We start from the raw sequence: 18,978 nt of genomic DNA, 5'->3' as shown, positions 1-18,978 counted from the left end.
AAAATACAACCACACCAATTCCTAGCTTTTAACTATAAACAGGCTCAAATAAAACATCAGTTTGCATATGATACATTTATTGTAGTGCTTGAAAGGCATTAGCATAGTATGCAAAACAACTGTGATTATTTCAACAAGACTTGGCTTGTCACTGGAACATACAACTAAAAAAAAGCACCAACTTGGCTAGATTTCCATCTAAATTTAGCCACATTTTTTCTCCTTTGCTGGATGTCCCTATCCACTGCTCCTTTATCATTACTCTTTGTACCCTCAAGGGCCAGATAAAGGAGGAATAAAAAAATAAAAAGGAGTGATGACTCAATTCAGTCACAAATACCCTCTAAATGAATGAACTGTTGTTGCAAAGGTTATTCGGTCAGTTATCTTGCATGCTGACTCACAAGTATTGACCAGTATTGGACATGTGACTCATTCCACACATTCATGTAAATGGGAACAACAATCAGTACTGCAGAAACATAGGGTAAATGCAATGACACTGTCTTAACACTGACTGCAGTCATTCTGGAACATTTCTTTAGTGTTTCTTAATAAATATGCTTCAAAAAGTCTGCCAGTCTCTTATTATAATACTTCAACATACAGAAAGCTGAAAAAGCAAAGCTGTAACAGTGTAAAAACGAAAGAAAGTGAAAGCTTGGCCTGGTAATTGAAAAACAAACACTAAATAATATTTTTTGTGTAAGATCTGAATGAAAAAAAGCACATTCTTTCCCCACAAACCTTTAAATATATTTAACTAGACTATGAAACGCAAAAATAGCCATTAAAAATATTGATTTTCCACTTGGAGACCCTCAAAATGAAGTCGGAGGGGAGCACAGCGTGGAATGTGGAGTGAGCTGAGAGAGTGAGGTTGTTACGAGGACGCTGCCATTCGAACACGTTGAGGAGGAGTTAAAATTAAGTTCTTTGCTGCCTTGATTGTATTTTTCATGAGCATGGCTACAGTCATGGGTCCAACGCCACCTGGAACTGGAGTAATGTAGCTGGCCTTCTTTCTGACACCTGTGGAGACACAGATCAGAAAAAAAAAAAAAAAAAAAAAAAAAGTAAACTTTGATGATAAACTTTGATGTTGGCTTGACAAAGCCTTGTCTGAACATTTGAAATCACTCTGAAAAGCTTGAAGTTTGAAAGTTTCAAAAGCCAATGAAATATAACATGCTTTTTGTGTGCCTTTTGCTAGCATGATTTTGATTGTTGCTAACATGTTTCTAGCATGAATTAGCACATTACATGGCACAAACATGTTGCTAGCATGATTTAACACATTGCTTATATGTTGCTAGCTGGTTTCTAGCATTAATACATTGCTAACATGTTTCTAACATGATTCAACATGTCGTTAACACAATTTAATACATTGCTAGCATGTTTCTAACATTACCGCTAAAATGTTTCTAGCATCATTTACCATATTAATTTAACCTGTTGCTAGCATGTTTCTACATTTAACATGCTGTTAGCAGGTTTCTAACATTAACACATTGCTAACATGTTTCTAGCAAAATGTTAACGTGTTAAATCATGCTAAAAACAATGTAAATGTGTTAATGTTTCGAGATTTAACGAGTTGTTAACATGTTTATAACATTAATTAGCACATTGCTAACATGTTTTAACACATTACAAACATGTTTCTAACATGGTTTACCATGTTGTTAACATGTTTTAACACACTGCTAACATGTTTCTAACATGATTTAAAACATTGTTGATACGATTTAACACATTGCTAGCATGTTTCTAGATTTAACATGTTAGCATGTTTCTAACATGAGCACATTGCTAACATGTTTCTAGCATGATTTAACAAGTTAACATTTTAACATGTTGTTAGCATGTTTCGAAGATTAACACACTGATATTGCTTTTCTAGGATGAGTTAATGTTTCTAGCATGTTTCAAACATTGATTAGCACATAGCTAACATATAACATACGATTGAAAATGTTGCTAACATTTCTAACATGATTTACCATGTTGTTACCATGTTTTGACACACTGCTAACATGTTTCTTACATGATTTAACACAGTTGACAACTGCACATGGCTAACATGTTTCTAGCATAATTTAACAAGTTAACATTTTAACATGTTGTTAGCATGTTTCTAGATTTAACACATTAACTCATCTTAGAAAAATGATAGCAATGTTTCTAGCACGTTTCAAACATTGATTATTACATAGCTAACATTTTAACGCATTGCAAGCATGTTGCTAACATTTCTAACATGATTTACCATGTTGTTACCACGTTTTAACACACTGCTAACATGTTTCTTACATGATTTAACAGTTGACAAGTGCACATTGCTAGCATGTTTCTAGATTTAACATGTTAGAATGTTTCTAACATGATCACATTGCTAACTTTTTTCTAGGATGATTTAATGTTTCTAGCATGTTTCAAACATCAATTAGCACATAGCACAAATTTTAACACATTGCAAGCATGTTTATAACCTGATTTAACACATAGCTATCATGTTTCTAGATTTGACATGTTGCTAGCATGTTTCTAACATTAATACATTGCTAATATGTTTCTGGCATGATTTAGCATGTTAACATTTTAACATTGTTAGCATGTTTCTAGATTTAACATGTTAGCGTGTTTCTAACATTAACACATTGCTATCGTTTTTCTAGGATGATTGAATGTTTCAAACATTAATTAGCACATAGCTAACATGTTTTAACGCATTGCACGCATGTTTATAACATGATGTAACATGTTGCATACATTTCTAACGTGATTTACCATGTTGTTACCATGTTTTAACACTGCTAACATGTTTCTTACATGATTTAACACATAGTTGACAACTGCACGTTGCTAGCATGTTTCTAGATTTAACATGTTAGCATGTTTCTCACATCAAATCATGCTAGAAACATGTTAGCAATGTGTTAATGTTAACATTTTAACATGATAGCATGTTTCTAGATTTAACATTGTTTGCATGTTTCTAACAATAACAGATTGTTAACATGTTTCTAGTTTGATTTAACACGATAACATTTTAACCTTGCTAACATGTTTCTAGGATTAATTAATTAATTAATTAATTAATGTTGCTAACATGATTTAACATGTTTCAGCACATTGCTAGCATGTTTTATTATGTTGCTAACATGATTTAACGTTGTTAGAATGTTTCATCTCACTAGTATGATTTATCACTAATCAGTGTCAAAGAGATCAAGTCAAAAAGATTTTCAAAACAATAATCCTACAATTTCTTAATTAAAAAACAGCTACTGAAAACAGATATACACATATTCCCAAGACAGGGTTCAGGTTGAACTAAAAGCAGATATTTAATATTCAGAAATTAGATATAGTATTATAAACTATATACAGTAAATAAAGTGCAAGTACAAAGATTATTTTAACCAAGAGTCTCAGAAAGGCTTTTAATGCACTACTACTTTCTTCTTACCTTCAAAGTCCACATCACCAACAAGTCTGTTTTTTCCAGTCAAGGGGTCCAATATTCTGTTGATACCAACATCTATAACAGCTGCACCCTCCTTTATCATATCAGCAGTGATGAGGTTGGGAATACCTGAAGGAAATTAACAGTATTTGTGAATCTGGATCCCTGTGAGCACCACTCAGTGACATACATAGCAGTAAACATGTGTGAAATGGAAATTAAAAGAGGTTTTATTAGCAAATTGAAATTCAAACCTGCAGCAGCGACGATAATGTCTGCGATCTGTGTGTGCTGACGGAGCTGTTCTTTGGGAGTGTAACGGTGGGAGATGGTCACGGTGGCATCACCTAAAAACAAAAGAGGCAGGACGCTTTATACTAATTACATTCTAGAACCGAAGCTCATCAGAACTGCATACAAATGCAGCTTGTGCAATGTTTTGCTTCTACTCTTCACACAGACTCACCTCCTGGCCTTTCATGTCTGCCGTCTGTGTGTAGCAGCATTGCAATGGGCATCCCCACGTTCTTGGAGCGACCAGCCACCACCACATTCTTACCCAGCGTCTGTATGCCTACGAGAAAAGATAGGTTTAGTGGGCATAAACATTAACTCCTGAGGTCTATCTGAATGCAATATCATCAGACAGATTATAGTTATTTAGATAATTGAAGCCTTTTAATTAATAATCATGATTCCCCTTTTATTCTGATCAACTGTGCCTTCAAGATCTCTCATTTGGGAAACTCTAGATGTCTCAAGTCTGTATGATTATTTGGATGTCTCCTTCAATCCATGTCTATGGGATTTGTTCACCAAATTTGGTAGGAAAATAATGCTTCTGATTGCTTAAAAAAAAGTAATAGGACAACTTTCCTCAGCAATCCATACAATTTGAGGTATTAAAATCCCATAAACCCAGGTCTAGCAGGTCCCAAACCAGCTGCTGGGGTTCAAAATATGCTGTATGATCCACTGCCAGTGTTGGGGAGTGACTAGTTACATGTAATGGCATTACATAATTTAATTACAAAATAAATGTAATTGTAATTAGTTACAGTTCCTGAGAAAAAAATGTGTAATTAAATTAGTTACTTTTGAAAATGTTAATGATTACAAAGGGGGTTACATCTGATTTTTTTCTCCACACACATACAGATTTAATTGACCTTTTTTTTAGAAATTGCATTGACTGCTCTAAAATGAGGCAACATTGTTTCAGGAGTTTAGGACACAGAACAGGACACATGCCGTTTTATTTCCTATTTGGGTTTATGCACGTACTTTATTTTTTAAGATTAATTGTTTTTTCCAAAGCATTGTTAGATGCCAGTGTTTCCTGTCATAACTATGCAAACATCTGATTTCAAAACCAGCTATTAAACTATTTCTTGTTATGATGGTATGACGTGGTATGACTGCACTGTATTGCTTAAATGTCTGTCTAGTTTGAACTTGCTAGCAACGGATTTCTTCATAGAAGCTTTGTGTTCAGATATTTCAACACAGATCATAATTTCGTGTCTAATTATTTACTTTTGTGGCAAGCAGCTGTGTAATAAGTGGGATAATGTACATCCAGCCAGTTGTTATCGCAAAATAAAGATGTATATTATCTCTTACTTATTATAATCTTAATTCAAGTGATGAAGGATTTTGAAAGTCTGACAGTAATCAGTGTTGGGCGCTACTGTAAGGTTAACTCTGACTGGTTTAAATGTTTCAAAATGATTAACAGTTGAAAATATCAGAAATTTAGATAAGTAATCAAATGTAATAAATTACATTACTGTAATAAAGTAATTAAAACGTTACACTACGTATTACATTTTAAATCTGTAACCTATTACATTTCCAAAGTAACCTTCCCAACACTGTCCACTGGTCAGGTTATGGTTTCTCACCTGTGCGTTTGATAATCTCCCAAACCCCCCAGGGCGTGGCAGGCAGCATAGTTGACTGATCCAGACACATGCGACCAACATTGACCACATGGAAACCATCAACATCTTTCCCTGGGCACACGGCATTGCATACACGTCGCTCGTCGATGTGATCTGTGAATGAGAGGGAACCGTTCAAAACAACTTGTTACTGAAAATAATTTCCAAGTCTAGATAAAGCTTTTATCCTAAAGAGAAATAAACTGGTCAAACATGGTTTGAAATGACCGTCAAGTCTCACATTCAGCTTTAAGTCCAATGCAATTATTTTTAAAACCCAGTTCACTGCACTGACAATGTAAATGTCAAATAACCAACAACTAAAGAGCTGTTGCTCTTCTGTTAACCTACCAGGAAGTGGTAGCTGTACCAGCAGACCATCTACTCTGTGGTCTATGTTGAGTTTCTCAATGAGGTCAAGTAGCTCCTCTTCACTGATACTAGAAGGTTTCAGGATGGTCTCACTACTAATACCTGCAGAGAATAAGAGAGAAGCACACTTCAAACACTGAAGAAAATATCTCTGTATTAGGCATAAAATATATGCATTTATAAGTAGTATTTATGCCAACAGGTCCCAAAGTGCCTCTCTAGTCAGATTTGCTTGTGTGAGTTTGTGTGGAACCAGTGTGAGATCATGTAAGGAGTCATATGACACTCAAAATAGATTTACATACTGTACACAGCCAACAGTGGAAAGTGAGACCCACTGCTTACGTGGTACAGCAATACTGAGGCCAAACACAGACTCCAGTCCAATTCATCCATTTCACAATTTAAAAAGAGTAATTGAAATTTTAGTTTTGTAAAGGAATTAACATGCAAGCATAATATCTACAAAACTCAATTAAAGAATTTATGCTTTAAAGGCATAGTTCACCCAAAAGGAATGCTTTGTCATCACTTACTCACCCTCATGTTGTTTCAGACTTTAAGACGTGTCAAACCACGAACAAAGATATTGTTATGCAAGACATGGTTTAATCAAATTCTTAAGAAGACAAACACGATCACTTTATAGAACAGATTTAATTTAGGCTTTTATTCAAATATTAAACTGTGATCAGCACACACAGAGCACATTAAATATATGGTAGTCAGAATTTGGAAGATTTGGAAAATGCGGACAGAATCGCGGAATCCAGTCATAAAAACAGAATTCACTGAATAATGCGGAATGTCACGGAATTTGTCAAAGTTTGAATGAATTAATCAAAAGTAGGTCATTACACTTAAATCAAACTGCAGTATGGACTAGTATCTGTGAATATTAAAAAAACATTAAAATATGAATCCTGCATGTTCTGTGTGTCTCTGTTTTAATGAATGGAGCAGACGAGCACTTTTGTTTACTACACGCACTGAAGCGCACGTGAGGCTCGCGGTGATTTCAGCGTCTGTTATCTCACTAAATGAGGACATAAATACATGAACAATATCTGCTGAGAGTCACTTTATGAGCATTTGACCGTTCCATTTTAGGAAAACTAGGGTTATAGCATATACACACAGAAATGTAAAGGTAGACACAGCAACCTGTCAAAATAAAAGTCCGGTTTAACTTGAAGACATTGTGCCAGACATACATTACTAATATTACTACTACTACTAAATTTCTTCCACGTTTTAATTTTAGTAGTAAATTCCCCTTTGATTGCCAAAAATTTAATTTTCAGTAATTAAAAGATAAATGAAATGATGTTTTATGCCTTCATTTGATAACCAGAACATTTTAGATACACAACACAGAATTTCCGAGGGTTTAAAAACCTTTCATAAGGCTATTTTAAGAATACATTTGAATACATTAAGTATGCATTCAAATAATTAGACATGCTAAAACACAGAATTTGATAACAATAAAACATATAATAAAATTTAATTTAACCATTAAAAAGGAGTTGAGAAAAATTAAAATGGAATTTGGAAAACAAATAAAACAGAATTTGGGAAAAAATAAAACAGATTTCATAGGGCCCTATAAACAGTCTGATTGATTTAAATTACATTTACCACGTTTTTATGAACGTTTGGAAGAATTGTTGAAACAGACGTTCAGTAGAAGGGAGAAATATCATGTTTCATTAGTAATATCTTCATTTGTGTTTTGAAGATGAATCAAAGTCTTTTATCGGAAAGGAACGACTTGGAATAAAAGTCATCGGCTTGGAATGACACGAGGATGAATAAACAATGAAAGAATTCTGACTCATTACAGGTGAACTAACCGTTTAACCCTGTATATCAACAGGTTAAGAAAAATCACACAAGTGTTTTTAGATTTGTAACTGGTCGATATGCCTCATTTCACCCCAGTGAGCCGTGAGGCTCAAAGGCGTTTCCCCATTTTTTTAAACAGAAATTACTCTCATCTGGCATTGGGCTTGAATGTATCTTACCCACTTCTGCTGCTGCACGGGTCTTATTGAGAACATAAGAGTGACTGGCTGGATTGTCACCCACCAACACCACACTCAGGTGAGGTCGTCGGTTCCCAGCAGCCACCCACTCCTCCACGTCATCACGTGCCTCGTTGCGGATCTGCCGAGCCAGTTTCCTGCCTGAGATGATCACAGCCTCTTGTCTGGAGATAGAAACAGAGGATTGAAGGGTGAAATTTCACTGCAAAGAACTACAGATCTGCTTCTGCTTCAGATAACTTTGAACCCAAAAAAATATTAGAAAATAAGTTTGAAAAAGAGTTTTTTTTTTTTTTTTTTTTTTTTTTTTTCTGTTCAACAATCCAGATATATTTGACACTGGGAGTCATAGCTGCTGTCTACAGATAAGCTCTGTGCGGGTGTGATAGACTACAGCCTAAATGAAGACATACGGACAATAACTAAAGATAACCAGACACTTTAAAGAATGTCAGAGCATTTTTGTTTTTCCTGTCATTTGTAAGGTGCAAAAACAGTAGCCTTAATCATACAACAATAATAAAATAAATAAATAAAAATAAAGAGCATTCTCAAATCAGACTCCTTATACATAAGGGATAATATAACAGTCCATGCAAATTTAGTATGAAAATCTTGTGGACAGTAGAAGTAATTTTACTTTACTCAATTAAATTTAAAAAGTACTTCATCTGTACTTTATTAAAGTGTTTTTTCTTTGGAAAACTTTTACTTCACTATATTCCAAAGCATAATGCCATACTTTTTTCCACTGTAAAAATAAAAAACACAATTTGTTGAGTCAGCTTAAAATAATTTGTTACCCCGCTGCCTTAAAATTTTAAGTTCAGTCAACTAAAATAAGTTTATTCAACTTGAAATGTTAAGTTGTACTAAGTAACAACTTAGATATTTGTGTTTGCTAAACTTAACAGATGGGTAAGTAACATTTACATTTTAAGTTGAATAAACTTTTTTTGAGTTGACTGAACTTAAAATTTTAAGGCAGCCAGGTTACAAATTATTTTAAGTTGACTCAACAAATTGTTTTTTACAGTGTACATTTCATAAATAAAAGTTGCAGTTTTTTTTTTTTTTTTTTTGGTAAATGTAGTACTTTCTTGTACTAAAGTAAATCTTTGAATTACTTTCATTTGAGTAAAAGTAAAAAAAAGTACTAGATTTCTAATGTAATTAAGTATTAAAAGATATTTAATATGAAACGTAATGCAGTACAAGTACTATATTATGTTTTGGAATGTTGTGAAGTAAAGGGCTTCTAAAGAAATCACTCTGATAAAGTACAGAAACTTGAAAAGTACTTTTAATGCAGAGTAAAAATACGTAAAAATACACTACTGTCTACCTCTGCTCTGCATTCATTTATTTAGCAAAGATGTTCATATGCCTTTCTGTGTACCTTTACTGATGTGGCATTTTGGCAGATGCTATTTACACTAAGTGCAAAAAGCAACTGGTGCTATTCACACTAAATAAATATGGCATATTTTCATAGGGATAGATGCTATTTACACCAAGTGCAAATAGCGATAATTGACAATAAATCCCTTTCCAATGTGATATGAGATTTGAAAAGGGAGAAAAAGGTTTTGCAAAAGGTGCATTCGAACCCGGGTCGATCTCAGCAAACGCCGCTGGAGGCATTGTTTGATAATCACCTTTAGTAGTGTGGACTATTTAGTGTAAATAGCCTCTGTCAGTGTAAATAAACACTCAGTGGCAGTTTTAAATCAGTTTTAGATCATTTGTGTGAGTTTTCAGTTGCAAGGCTGTAAAACGCAAAATATTACAAATTATGTGATTGTTTTAAAAAAAAAAAATATATTTCTGTTCAGAAGGCGATGCATTTGAAACAGCGCTGTGCTAGTAACGCGAAGATTATCGAATCCCAGAGAATGCATGAACTGATCAAATGCCTACCTTGAATGCAATCTATGTCGCCTTTCCGTAAATGTAAACAATAAATGACTAAACTTTAACCCTAACAACGACTGTTAAAACCAGTGTTGGGGAAAGTTACTTTTAAAAGTAATGCATTACAATATTGCGTAATTTTCTAAAAAAGTAACGAATGATGTTAATTAGTTAATTTTTATGGAAAGTAATGCGTAACATTACTTTTGCGTTACTTTTAAAATCTTGACAGGGCTTGCTTGTTTGTTTTTAATATAAAAAGTTATATTTTCAGCTAATGTAAAAGCTCTTTCACACCAAAGTGAAATGAATAAGCTCAGGCTGAAGGAAAAGTAAATTCACGTCTGTACAGTTGAACGCAGAAGAAAAAAGTTTAACACTCTTTAGAAAAAAAACAAAAAAAACAATGGAGCATAAATGTTAGTTTATGTCATTTTTCTTATTAGCATGGTTGAACTGAATTATCAAAGGTCAAGATACTGGTTAATAAAATGGGATTAAATACATAAAGGATATTTGTGTTATTTAACATTTAATTATTGCAGGTTTGAGTCAGTATTACAGTATTATCATGTTCACACAGTGCACTAAAAACCTCTGTACTTCCAATATTTCTCAACGTGCATGGGGACAGGAGACTACTAGTCAATAAATGGCAAAACAAAGTAATTGAATAAGCAACTCAGGTATTTTCTTATAAATTAAAAAGTTATGCATTACTTTACTAGTTACTTGAGAAAAGTAATCTGATTATGTAACGCGCGTTACTTGTAATGCGGTACCCCCAACACGGGTTAAAATTATGGAAACTAATTTTCTCAATCTATTTAACATATTTGTTTTTCCTTTAAACCTTATTTTACATAAATAAACCTTTTAGTAAATGTCTTCTCAGTGTATGCGGCTTAATTGAAGTGGTCTCAGTCATGTGTAGAAAATTTAGTCAGCACTGCTAAATTAATCTCACCAAATCACTGACCACGCGAGGAATAAATGAAAACAAGTATGTGCTGAATTTGAGCAATCAGGCATAAGGATCACTACAAATCACGAGAGAGGAAACCCAACACATGAGCACTGAAATTAGCAGAGAGGGGTCCCTGTGTGGAAACCTGACGCCGGCTGACTGAGTGCAAGCCGTTTATGACATTACATCAGCCGCGAGGCTCCGGGGGCCGGTGAGCCGCTCGGGGGCGCACAGTGACTTGAACAATTAAACCGGCGTTTGTTACATAACTAATACATTGAGAGAGGAAGTCGCATCTGACATGCTCTTTTAACAAAACCAAGGGTAATAGAGAGAAAATTACAACTGAGTGTTAACGTTACTCATAAAGAGTTAGACTACAATCCTGCTGTGGATGACAAGCGCTTTAACGAGAGCGGATCAGGACGCGGTGATATCCGTAACACAGCGCGAGCTTATTCTATCACATACGACTAAAACAGCTGTCGGACACTTACCTTGAAGATGACAAATGAAAACTGCATGCCTGGTGGTGAGAATGCCGGCATAGTTTCCGCAATGCCCGGAGTGTAGCCATTGGTGCGTGATATTAATAAGACTAAAATTAAAAAAGACTGACAACAGCTAAATCACACGTATGCGACCGGGCGGGAATAAGGCAGAAAGGTGTGCACACTAAATTTCAGTGTCAGTTTATAACCCCGTTGCCCCGTGCGTGGCTACAGCGTCACTCTGTGATCAGAGACGAAGAAACTACCGACCGCCCCTTCACCGAAACGCGCATGCTCGGTGTAACTACACGGTTTTAGCAGCCAAGAGGCTTTTTGGACTTTTATACTTTCACTCATAATTGTTTAATAAGAGGTGCAACAATTGTAACAGTGTTCGATCCGTATAAAAGAAGAGGTTTGCACGTAACCACGCGTTTTATTTCTATGGTTACATGACACTCGCAGGGAACCAATCGTAGACATTTCCTGAGTCTGTACTTGTACGCCTACTTGTATCTCTTTCGGCTGTAAAACATCGAACTTCGAAGAGAACTTGTAAATGCTGTTTAACTGCGTTTGGCAATTCACTTTATAGCAGTAGTGAGACGCATCGCCTTCTGAAAGTTGTTTTGAAGAAGAAAAGAACCGGATATGAGTTTCTTGTTGTAAGTATTTTAGCCGATGCAACAGTTTATTAACCTTTTCTTTCTCGCCATAATCGCGTTTTACAGATATATCACCAAGCAGTTGTGTGTTCCTGGAAGAATTAGTAGTTTTGGAGCACAGCCAGACTAAAAATAAAGCGAGAATAACGCTGATAACGTTAAACTTTCAACATTTCCGGTTGACTTGTCTGTTCCTGTGTTTAGCGTGAAAACTTCGACTCAGCGTGTTTTAATGTTGCATCTTTTTCTTTAAAGTTCTTACCCTCGTGCTCTGTCGATATATTGTTTATAGTCCGTTTAAACACATCTGTGCGTTTTTCTAGATAGCACACGTGCAGGTTAATGTTAATGTGTTTTTTTTTTTTTTTTTTTAAATAAGTCTCTTCTGTTCACTAAGCCTGCATTTATTTGATCCAAAATGCAGCGAAAGCAGTGATATTGTGAAATATTTTTACTATTTAAAATAGCTGCTTTCTATTTGCATGTATTTTTAAATGTAATTTATTCCTGTGAGCAAAGCTGAAATTTTAGCATCATTAATCCACTCACATGATCCTACAGAAATCATTCTAATAATCTTATTTGCTTCTCAAAAAAAAAAAAAAAAAAAAACATTTGTCATTATCATTATTATTATATAGAAAACGGCTGAGTAGAATTTTTTTCTGGTTTCTTTGATGAATAGAAAGTTCAGAAGAACAGCATTTATCTGAAATGGAAATCTTTAGTAGCATTAGGTGTTTATCATCACTTTTGATCAGTTTAAAGCATCCTTACTAAATGAAAGTAATCATTTCTATAATTTCTTTCTCAAAAAAAAAAAAAAAAAAGAAGAAAGAAATGAATAAAAAATAAATTACACTAATTGTACAAAAGCTTTTATTTCAGATAAATGCTGATCTTTGGATGTTTCTATTAATTAAAGAATCCTAAAAAAATACTCAACTGTTTTAAATATTTATAATAATAATAATAATAATAACAGTAATAATGTTTATGGAGCAGCAAATCAGCATATTAGAATGATTTCTGAAGGATCAAGTGACTGGAATTATGATGCTGAAACAATCAGATGTAATCATAGGAATAAATAAAATTTTAAAATATATTCAAATAGAAAGCAGTTATTTTAAATAGTACAGATATTTCAAAATGTTACTGTTTTTGCTGTACTTTGGATCAAATAAATGCAAGACTTGTTGAGCAGAAGAGAATTTAAAAAAAACATTAAAAATCTTAGTTCAAAAACTTCACGGGGAGACATCTATTTGACGTCTGCATTTACATCTGCAAGATGTATTTTTTTGAGTGTTTGCTCATCAGAAATACATAGGTAGTATGTAATACACATTCATCAGATGTCTTTAAGATGTTTCTGATTTAGAATGTATGTAAAACTGACATTTTACAGATGTCTGTCAGATGTTTGCAGATAAATGTGCTATCTGGCCGATTGGTGTGACACTATATGTGACCTCTTTTTGCAGTGGAAGCCGTTCATCAAAGACATTCAAGCCCAAGAAGAATATCCCGGAAGGCTCTCATCAATATGAACTGCTGAAACATGCAGAAGCCACCTTAGGGAGTGGAAACCTTCGAGCTGCTGTGATGTTGCCAGAGGGAGAGGACCTCAACGAGTGGATTGCTGTCAATAGTGAGTTATCTACTGAACAGTTCAAATTTACATTAACTTGCATATGGAAACATAATTTACATACACAATTACGTACATACATACACATAATTACATCTCCAGTCTTGTATCTAAGTGTACAAATGTTTGCTCTTATGCTTCAGGTAGTAAGAGTAAAAGCAGTATAAAAGAAACCATAGCAAAGTAAATATAAAAAGGAGGTTGAAATAAAACAACAGGCCTTTCTTTAATAAAATATACTTTCACATGACTTTATATAATTTGTACAGAGATTGCTTATCCTAAAATACATTGCTTTGTGCATGATTAGCAATTTTTGCATTCATTTTTTAAACACATTAAGGAGGTTTTATACCATTTACATTTATGTATATTACATTTAGCCTGAATAATGATTGTATTGACCATCTTTGACATTCTTGAGACCATCCACATGAACAAAAACATGAAATAAATCAAGTAAAGGACTGCCTGTTTAAATGTTTAACTAAATGTGAAGAACCTATTAGAACTGCAGTGTGATCTAACAAGAAAGAAATAAGTGCTTGCATACATTGAAATTAGGAAAAAAACTCCAATGCCAATTCATTTGTTGTTACATATTTGATCACCAGTGCACATGTCACCAGTCTCAAACTCAGGCAGATAACAGACACCTTTGAATGGAGTGTTTTCACGACGCGTCATCGATCGCCTGTATTGGCGACACTGAATGTAAACACTGAACCACAGAACCGAACAAAACTTGCAAATGTGACTGATTATTGCTGTTAAAAACGGTCAGTTATTATCATGTTTTGGGCTGTACTAATCAGTCAAACTGGGAGAAACATTTGGATCACTATGGACTGCCAAAAGTGTAACAAATCAAGTAAAAGAGTGCAAAAAAAAACTGTTTGAGGAACTAAAGGCGTTTGTGGTTGGCCAAACTGAACTAAGATTTCCAAGGCAAGAATCTTGACAACATCCGTGTGTGTTCTTATCATTTCCAGTCTGGTAGGTGAACCACTTCATTTTTTTTTTTTTTCACGTTTTGTTATGTTGTTGCCGTATGTTAAACTGCTTTAAATTACTCAATTAATCAATCTACACTCCATACACCATAATGGCAAGCAAAAAACAGGTTTTCAATATCTTTGCAAAATTATTACAAATAAAAAAACTTAAATTATTCCATTGCATAAGTATTCATACTCTTATCTGGAACAGACTAAATTTAGCTCAGGAGCTTTCATATCGCTTGTAGATGTTAAATTCATGAAGTTGTGACAGTTCTGTTTTTGCATTGTCATTATGGTGTATGGAGTGTAGATTGATGTGGGGAAAAAGTAATTCTAAACAGTTTAACATAAGGCAGCAACATAACTAAATGTGGAAAAAAAAAAAGAATATTTTTGCAAGGCACTGTATCTTTACCACTTTAGTGTGTCAAAATATTGTGCCCTTTTTCTGCTTACTAAGTCCTTCTCTATATGATTTAGTTGCTTAAACACATTCGATAGTACATTAACCACGCAATCCATGCTGTTGTTTAAATCCCAGTATCTCCAATATGGCCATGCATCTGGGTAACTGACCAAATCAAGCAAGTGCAAACCCTCTATAAGGTCAACAGTGAGTTGGAAACGGTGTGTGGAAGTATTTTTGAGAAAATAAATTGTCAATTAATGCATATGCATTTATTTCAGCTGTGGACTTCTTCAACCAGATCAACATGCTCTATGGCACAATCACTGAATTCTGCACAGAAACCAGCTGCTCTGTTATGTCTGCGGGGCCCAGGTAAAATAAAACCGCTTCTTTTCAATTCTTTAGTATTTCCCTTAACCTTTGTGCAGTGCTGAAAAACCTTCACCTGTTTAGGTGTTTCTGGTTACAAACGACCTGCTTTTTAAACATTTCTTCTGCATTTCTCATTATACTATATTATCACTCAATATTGGACTGGGTTTCAACTTGTTTTGCTTTCAATAAGCACATTTTGTATCTCTTTTTGGAACTGATTGATTGTCTGACTCATTGAGTTTATGCACCTTAGTTTTTGCCAAAATAATCCACAAACAATGGTTTTCATTCAAAAATGCATGAACTTGATGAGTGAGGTGGACAATCATTCAGCTCCAGAAAAAAACAAAAAACTGTTCTAATTGAAACAAAACAAGTTGATAAAGAGTTCAATCCAGTATGTGGTGATAATATAGCATAACAAGAAATTTAATATAGCTGCAAGCAGCGATGACGGGCCCGAGCCGTCAGCGCAACCACCACCCTGATGCCGTCAGGAAACGGTGCCCAGTGGGCACATGAATTTACAGTAACCCTGTGGTAGTTTGGATTGAAGGGTTACAGCAATGAAAGGGTTAAAAGCAAAATGCTTTTAAATCATTCTGATACATTGAGAATGAGCTGATAGGATTAGAGATAAAAAGATTCCGTATTTTGTGAGGTCATCTTGTGGTCATCCTTGGTATTACAGTTTTCATCTGCCAGTTTACATGTGCGATATATTAAATGTTTTTGGGGCCTTTGAACATGATAAACATATTTCCTAAGAATGACTTGTTTTTCATATGTAAAAAGTTGTGAAGAGTTAGGATAATGCACTTTAAATGCACTCTGTCTCTCTCTCTCATTCACACACACATACAAACACCCACCCATCCCCACACTCAACACACACACAGAGTTAGAGTGAGATCAGATGTTTAATAGTTTTTTAATTTTTTATTTTTAGTAGACTATTTAACGTGGATGAAACTAAGCATTTATGTCTCAGAATGACTAGTTGTATGAAAGATGTTTTGAAGTGTTTGGGATGCTGCACTTTAAAGATACAAGAAAATTCCGGTTATCTTTTTACTGTTAGTTTAATAAATTACCACGTCAAAATCGTTCAAGATATCCCAAATTCGCTTGCAATTTAACTATCATTAACGCTGATGTGTGTGTTGAGTTTCATGAAATTCTAAGCATATTAAGTGTCCCAAAAACACAGGAAACAAATGTTACAGCACGTTGCCATGGCAACAGCATTTCAAGTATCAGTGACCCCTTTACAGATTGTCACCGGCCGTGTTTTGACATTATTCTGATGAAGTTTGAAGCAAATCGAGTAAAATTAAGAGGCTGATTTTAAAGCATTTTGAAAATGACACATTTCCTGCTGCCAGTTGGTGGTGCTATAACTTTGACTCCTAATATTCACATCTGTGTGATCAGCATCATACAACAAACAAGCTGCTGAAGTTTCATGAGAATCAGACAATGGAAAGTCCTCAGAGGAGTATCGCAAATTCCAAAGCATGCGCTTTTTACACAGCCCTGAATAGCTCCCTTCCTGTTGGGATTAGCTTATGATATAGAGTACGAAAGTTGTTCGGCTCAATGAGATCTATATGTGTGCCGAGTTTCATATGTATACGTGCAAATATGTGTGGGATATACATCAAGATTTCAAAAGGTGTTCTGGGGGCGCTGTCGAGGTCCGGGTCCCAGCCTCTGCGGCGTCCTAATGGCTGCATATTTCAACGTGTGTGCCGATTTTCAAGAGTTTTTCAGCACGTTAATGCCCCCAAAACCCCCCCGAAAGGTTGAGGGGGGGAATAATAATAATCCTTAGGGGATCAATAGGGCCTTCGACCCTTGTGCTCGGGCCCTAATAAGTATTTTTGTATGCTGGTCATTTTTGACCAGGAACACCTAAAGTGGGGGGAAGAAAAATCTAAAAAGGGTACAAAAACGTTCACATTTTTTGGAAGTTGTTATAAAGTCAAAGTCATAAGTTTTAGTCCAAATGCAGTATAATTTACTAGCATTTGTTTTTTTTGCAATTGAATAGGCTGAAAAAGGACTATACTGCCTTGCACATTAAGTCAAAATGTTATTATAAAACGTGTGTATTCTGTCTGAAAATGAATTGCTTTCTCCATGCAGGTATGAATATCACTGGGCAGACGGCACCAACATCAAAAAACCCATCAAGTGTTCTGCTCCCAAGTACATTGACTACTTGATGACCTGGGTTCAGGATCAGCTGGACGATGAAACACTCTTCCCATCTAAGATTGGTTTGTTTGAATTTCCTTTTGTTATGAACCGTTATACAGTGAAAGCTTTCCATACAGGCTCATTTGTGTGTCATTTACACCACTGTTTATTCCGTCCAGGCGTTCCTTTCCCAAAGAACTTCATGTCTGTGGCGAAGACTATACTGAAGCGTCTGTTCAGGGTTTATGCTCATATTTACCACCAGCATTTTGACTCAGTCATGCAGCTTCAGGAGGAAGCTCATCTTAACACCTCCTTTAAGCATTTTATCTTCTTCGTGCAGGTCAGTGCGTTAACACACAAGCATAGATCATGAGTGACGATTTCTAACATTTTTGTGCAGTTGCTGACATTTTTGAATGTTCTCTTTAGGAGTTCAATCTCATCGATCGCAGAGAGCTGGCGCCCCTGCAGGACCTTATCGAGAAACTCGGCAGCAAGGATAGATAGACGCTGATATGAATAGCATATTGGTCAGCCTTAATGCATTTTCCAGAAAGCCTATCTTTATTCCTGTCCACTTCTTGGAGTCTGATTTTGCTATTTGTGCACACTGATTGTCTTCACAATATCTCAGCTGTGCTTTCTGCAACTCATAGAAGGAATCTTCCTGAAAACTCTTGATTTATGTGTGGATTTTCTCTTTGTGTTTGTTCTGTTGTCAGTATTACACTGTAGCCCTTTTATATATATATATGTATTTGTAATGGACTGGGATATGGAACAAATATCAGAGTTTAGTTTTTATGGAAGTGAAACTAAAACCAGCAACTTTTAAAATGTTAGCGTAAGGTGTTTTTTGGGGAAGGGATCAGTATGACTTTTTTTTTTTAAATAGTTGTTTTGTACAAGTTTGAAGACAAATGTTATTTTTGATGTTTTCATTTCTGTGTGATTGCATATTCAGCAGGGAAGATTATGACTTTTCTTCAGTGGTAGGTAAATCCAAAGAGATTTATATTCAGACTTTTAAGCAGTATTTCATGCCTATTGGAAGCATCTGGTTCATTTTATTTTATTTTTATTTTATTTCTAGTCTCAATAATGACTCGTGCTTAATAATCAGATTTGTAAAAAGCATTCCGTCTTATTTTTTAGGTTATAGCCATATTAGTAAAAATTCCCAAATGTCTTTTTAAACAACAAAATGGTTATTCGTCAATACTTTCTCAACTTTTTATTTTATTTTAGTCTTATTAATTAACCTGTATTTTGCATTATTTGTATTTTTAGACTTTTTACAAAAGGTGCACTGTAAAAATTATGGTCGTATTTTTTTTAAACGATGTTGTGAAGCTGGTCATTTTCAAAGCGGAAAAAGCGAAGCTTTTATTTTGAAAGTAAACATTCTTCACCCGGAAGCACGTTTTCGCTCAGTGAAAATAAAAAATACGGTCAAAACGAT

The 18,978-nt window shown here is 34.8% G+C and overlaps 2 protein-coding genes across 3 annotated transcripts; one reads left to right on the top strand and one right to left on the bottom strand.

Moving 5' to 3' along the window:
* Window positions 1-68: 68 nt before the first annotated feature.
* On the bottom strand, window positions 69-11,436 carry mthfd2 (methylenetetrahydrofolate dehydrogenase (NADP+ dependent) 2, methenyltetrahydrofolate cyclohydrolase). Its single transcript, XM_051109620.1, has 8 exons — window positions 11,214-11,436; window positions 7,815-7,999; window positions 5,767-5,889; window positions 5,377-5,529; window positions 3,939-4,046; window positions 3,727-3,819; window positions 3,476-3,601; window positions 69-1,032 (listed from the first exon to the last, which is right to left on the bottom strand). Exons 1-8 carry the CDS (start codon window positions 11,291-11,293, stop codon window positions 884-886), a joined length of 1,017 nt encoding a protein of 338 aa, XP_050965577.1. The 5' UTR covers window positions 11,294-11,436; the 3' UTR covers window positions 69-883.
* A 79-nt stretch (window positions 11,437-11,515) lies between these two features.
* On the top strand, window positions 11,516-18,977 carry mob1a (MOB kinase activator 1A). Of its 2 annotated transcripts, XM_051109624.1 has the most exons (6): window positions 11,516-11,872; window positions 13,360-13,526; window positions 15,215-15,308; window positions 17,460-17,593; window positions 17,693-17,856; window positions 17,946-18,977. In XM_051109624.1, the coding sequence occupies exons 1-6, from the start codon at window positions 11,859-11,861 to the stop codon at window positions 18,021-18,023; spliced, it is 651 nt and encodes a 216-aa protein (XP_050965581.1). In that variant the 5' UTR covers window positions 11,516-11,858; the 3' UTR covers window positions 18,024-18,977. The 2 variants fall into 2 exon arrangements, with proteins under 2 accessions (XP_050965581.1, XP_050965580.1); XM_051109623.1 differs by having other exon boundaries at window positions 17,460-17,856.
* The last annotated feature ends 1 nt before the right edge of the window (window position 18,978 follows it).

The sequence above is a fragment of the Labeo rohita genome, chromosome 5, assembly GCF_022985175.1.
Source record: "Labeo rohita strain BAU-BD-2019 chromosome 5, IGBB_LRoh.1.0, whole genome shotgun sequence".
Classification (NCBI taxonomy): domain Eukaryota; kingdom Metazoa; phylum Chordata; class Actinopteri; order Cypriniformes; family Cyprinidae; genus Labeo; species Labeo rohita.
Note: the sequence above shows the minus strand (reverse complement) of the source record. Positions and strands in the feature narration are given on the sequence as shown.

Excerpts from the sequence above, each read along its gene's own strand:
- mthfd2 (XM_051109620.1), bottom strand. The coding sequence starts at position 11,293 with ATGGCTACACTCCGGGCATTGCGGAAACTATGCCGGCATTCTCACCAC. Across the intron at positions 5,890-7,814 it reads CCGTGCAGCAGCAGAAGTGG|GTATTAGTAGTGAGACCATC; the intron begins GTAAGATACATT and ends TATTCTCTGCAG. Across the intron at positions 1,033-3,475 it reads TGGTGATGTGGACTTTGAAG|GTGTCAGAAAGAAGGCCAGC; the intron begins GTAAGAAGAAAG and ends GTGTCTCCACAG.
- mob1a (XM_051109623.1), top strand. Across the intron at positions 13,527-15,214 it reads CGAGTGGATTGCTGTCAATA|CTGTGGACTTCTTCAACCAG; the intron begins GTGAGTTATCTA and ends CATTTATTTCAG. Across the intron at positions 17,857-17,945 it reads ATTTTATCTTCTTCGTGCAG|GAGTTCAATCTCATCGATCG; the intron begins GTCAGTGCGTTA and ends TGTTCTCTTTAG.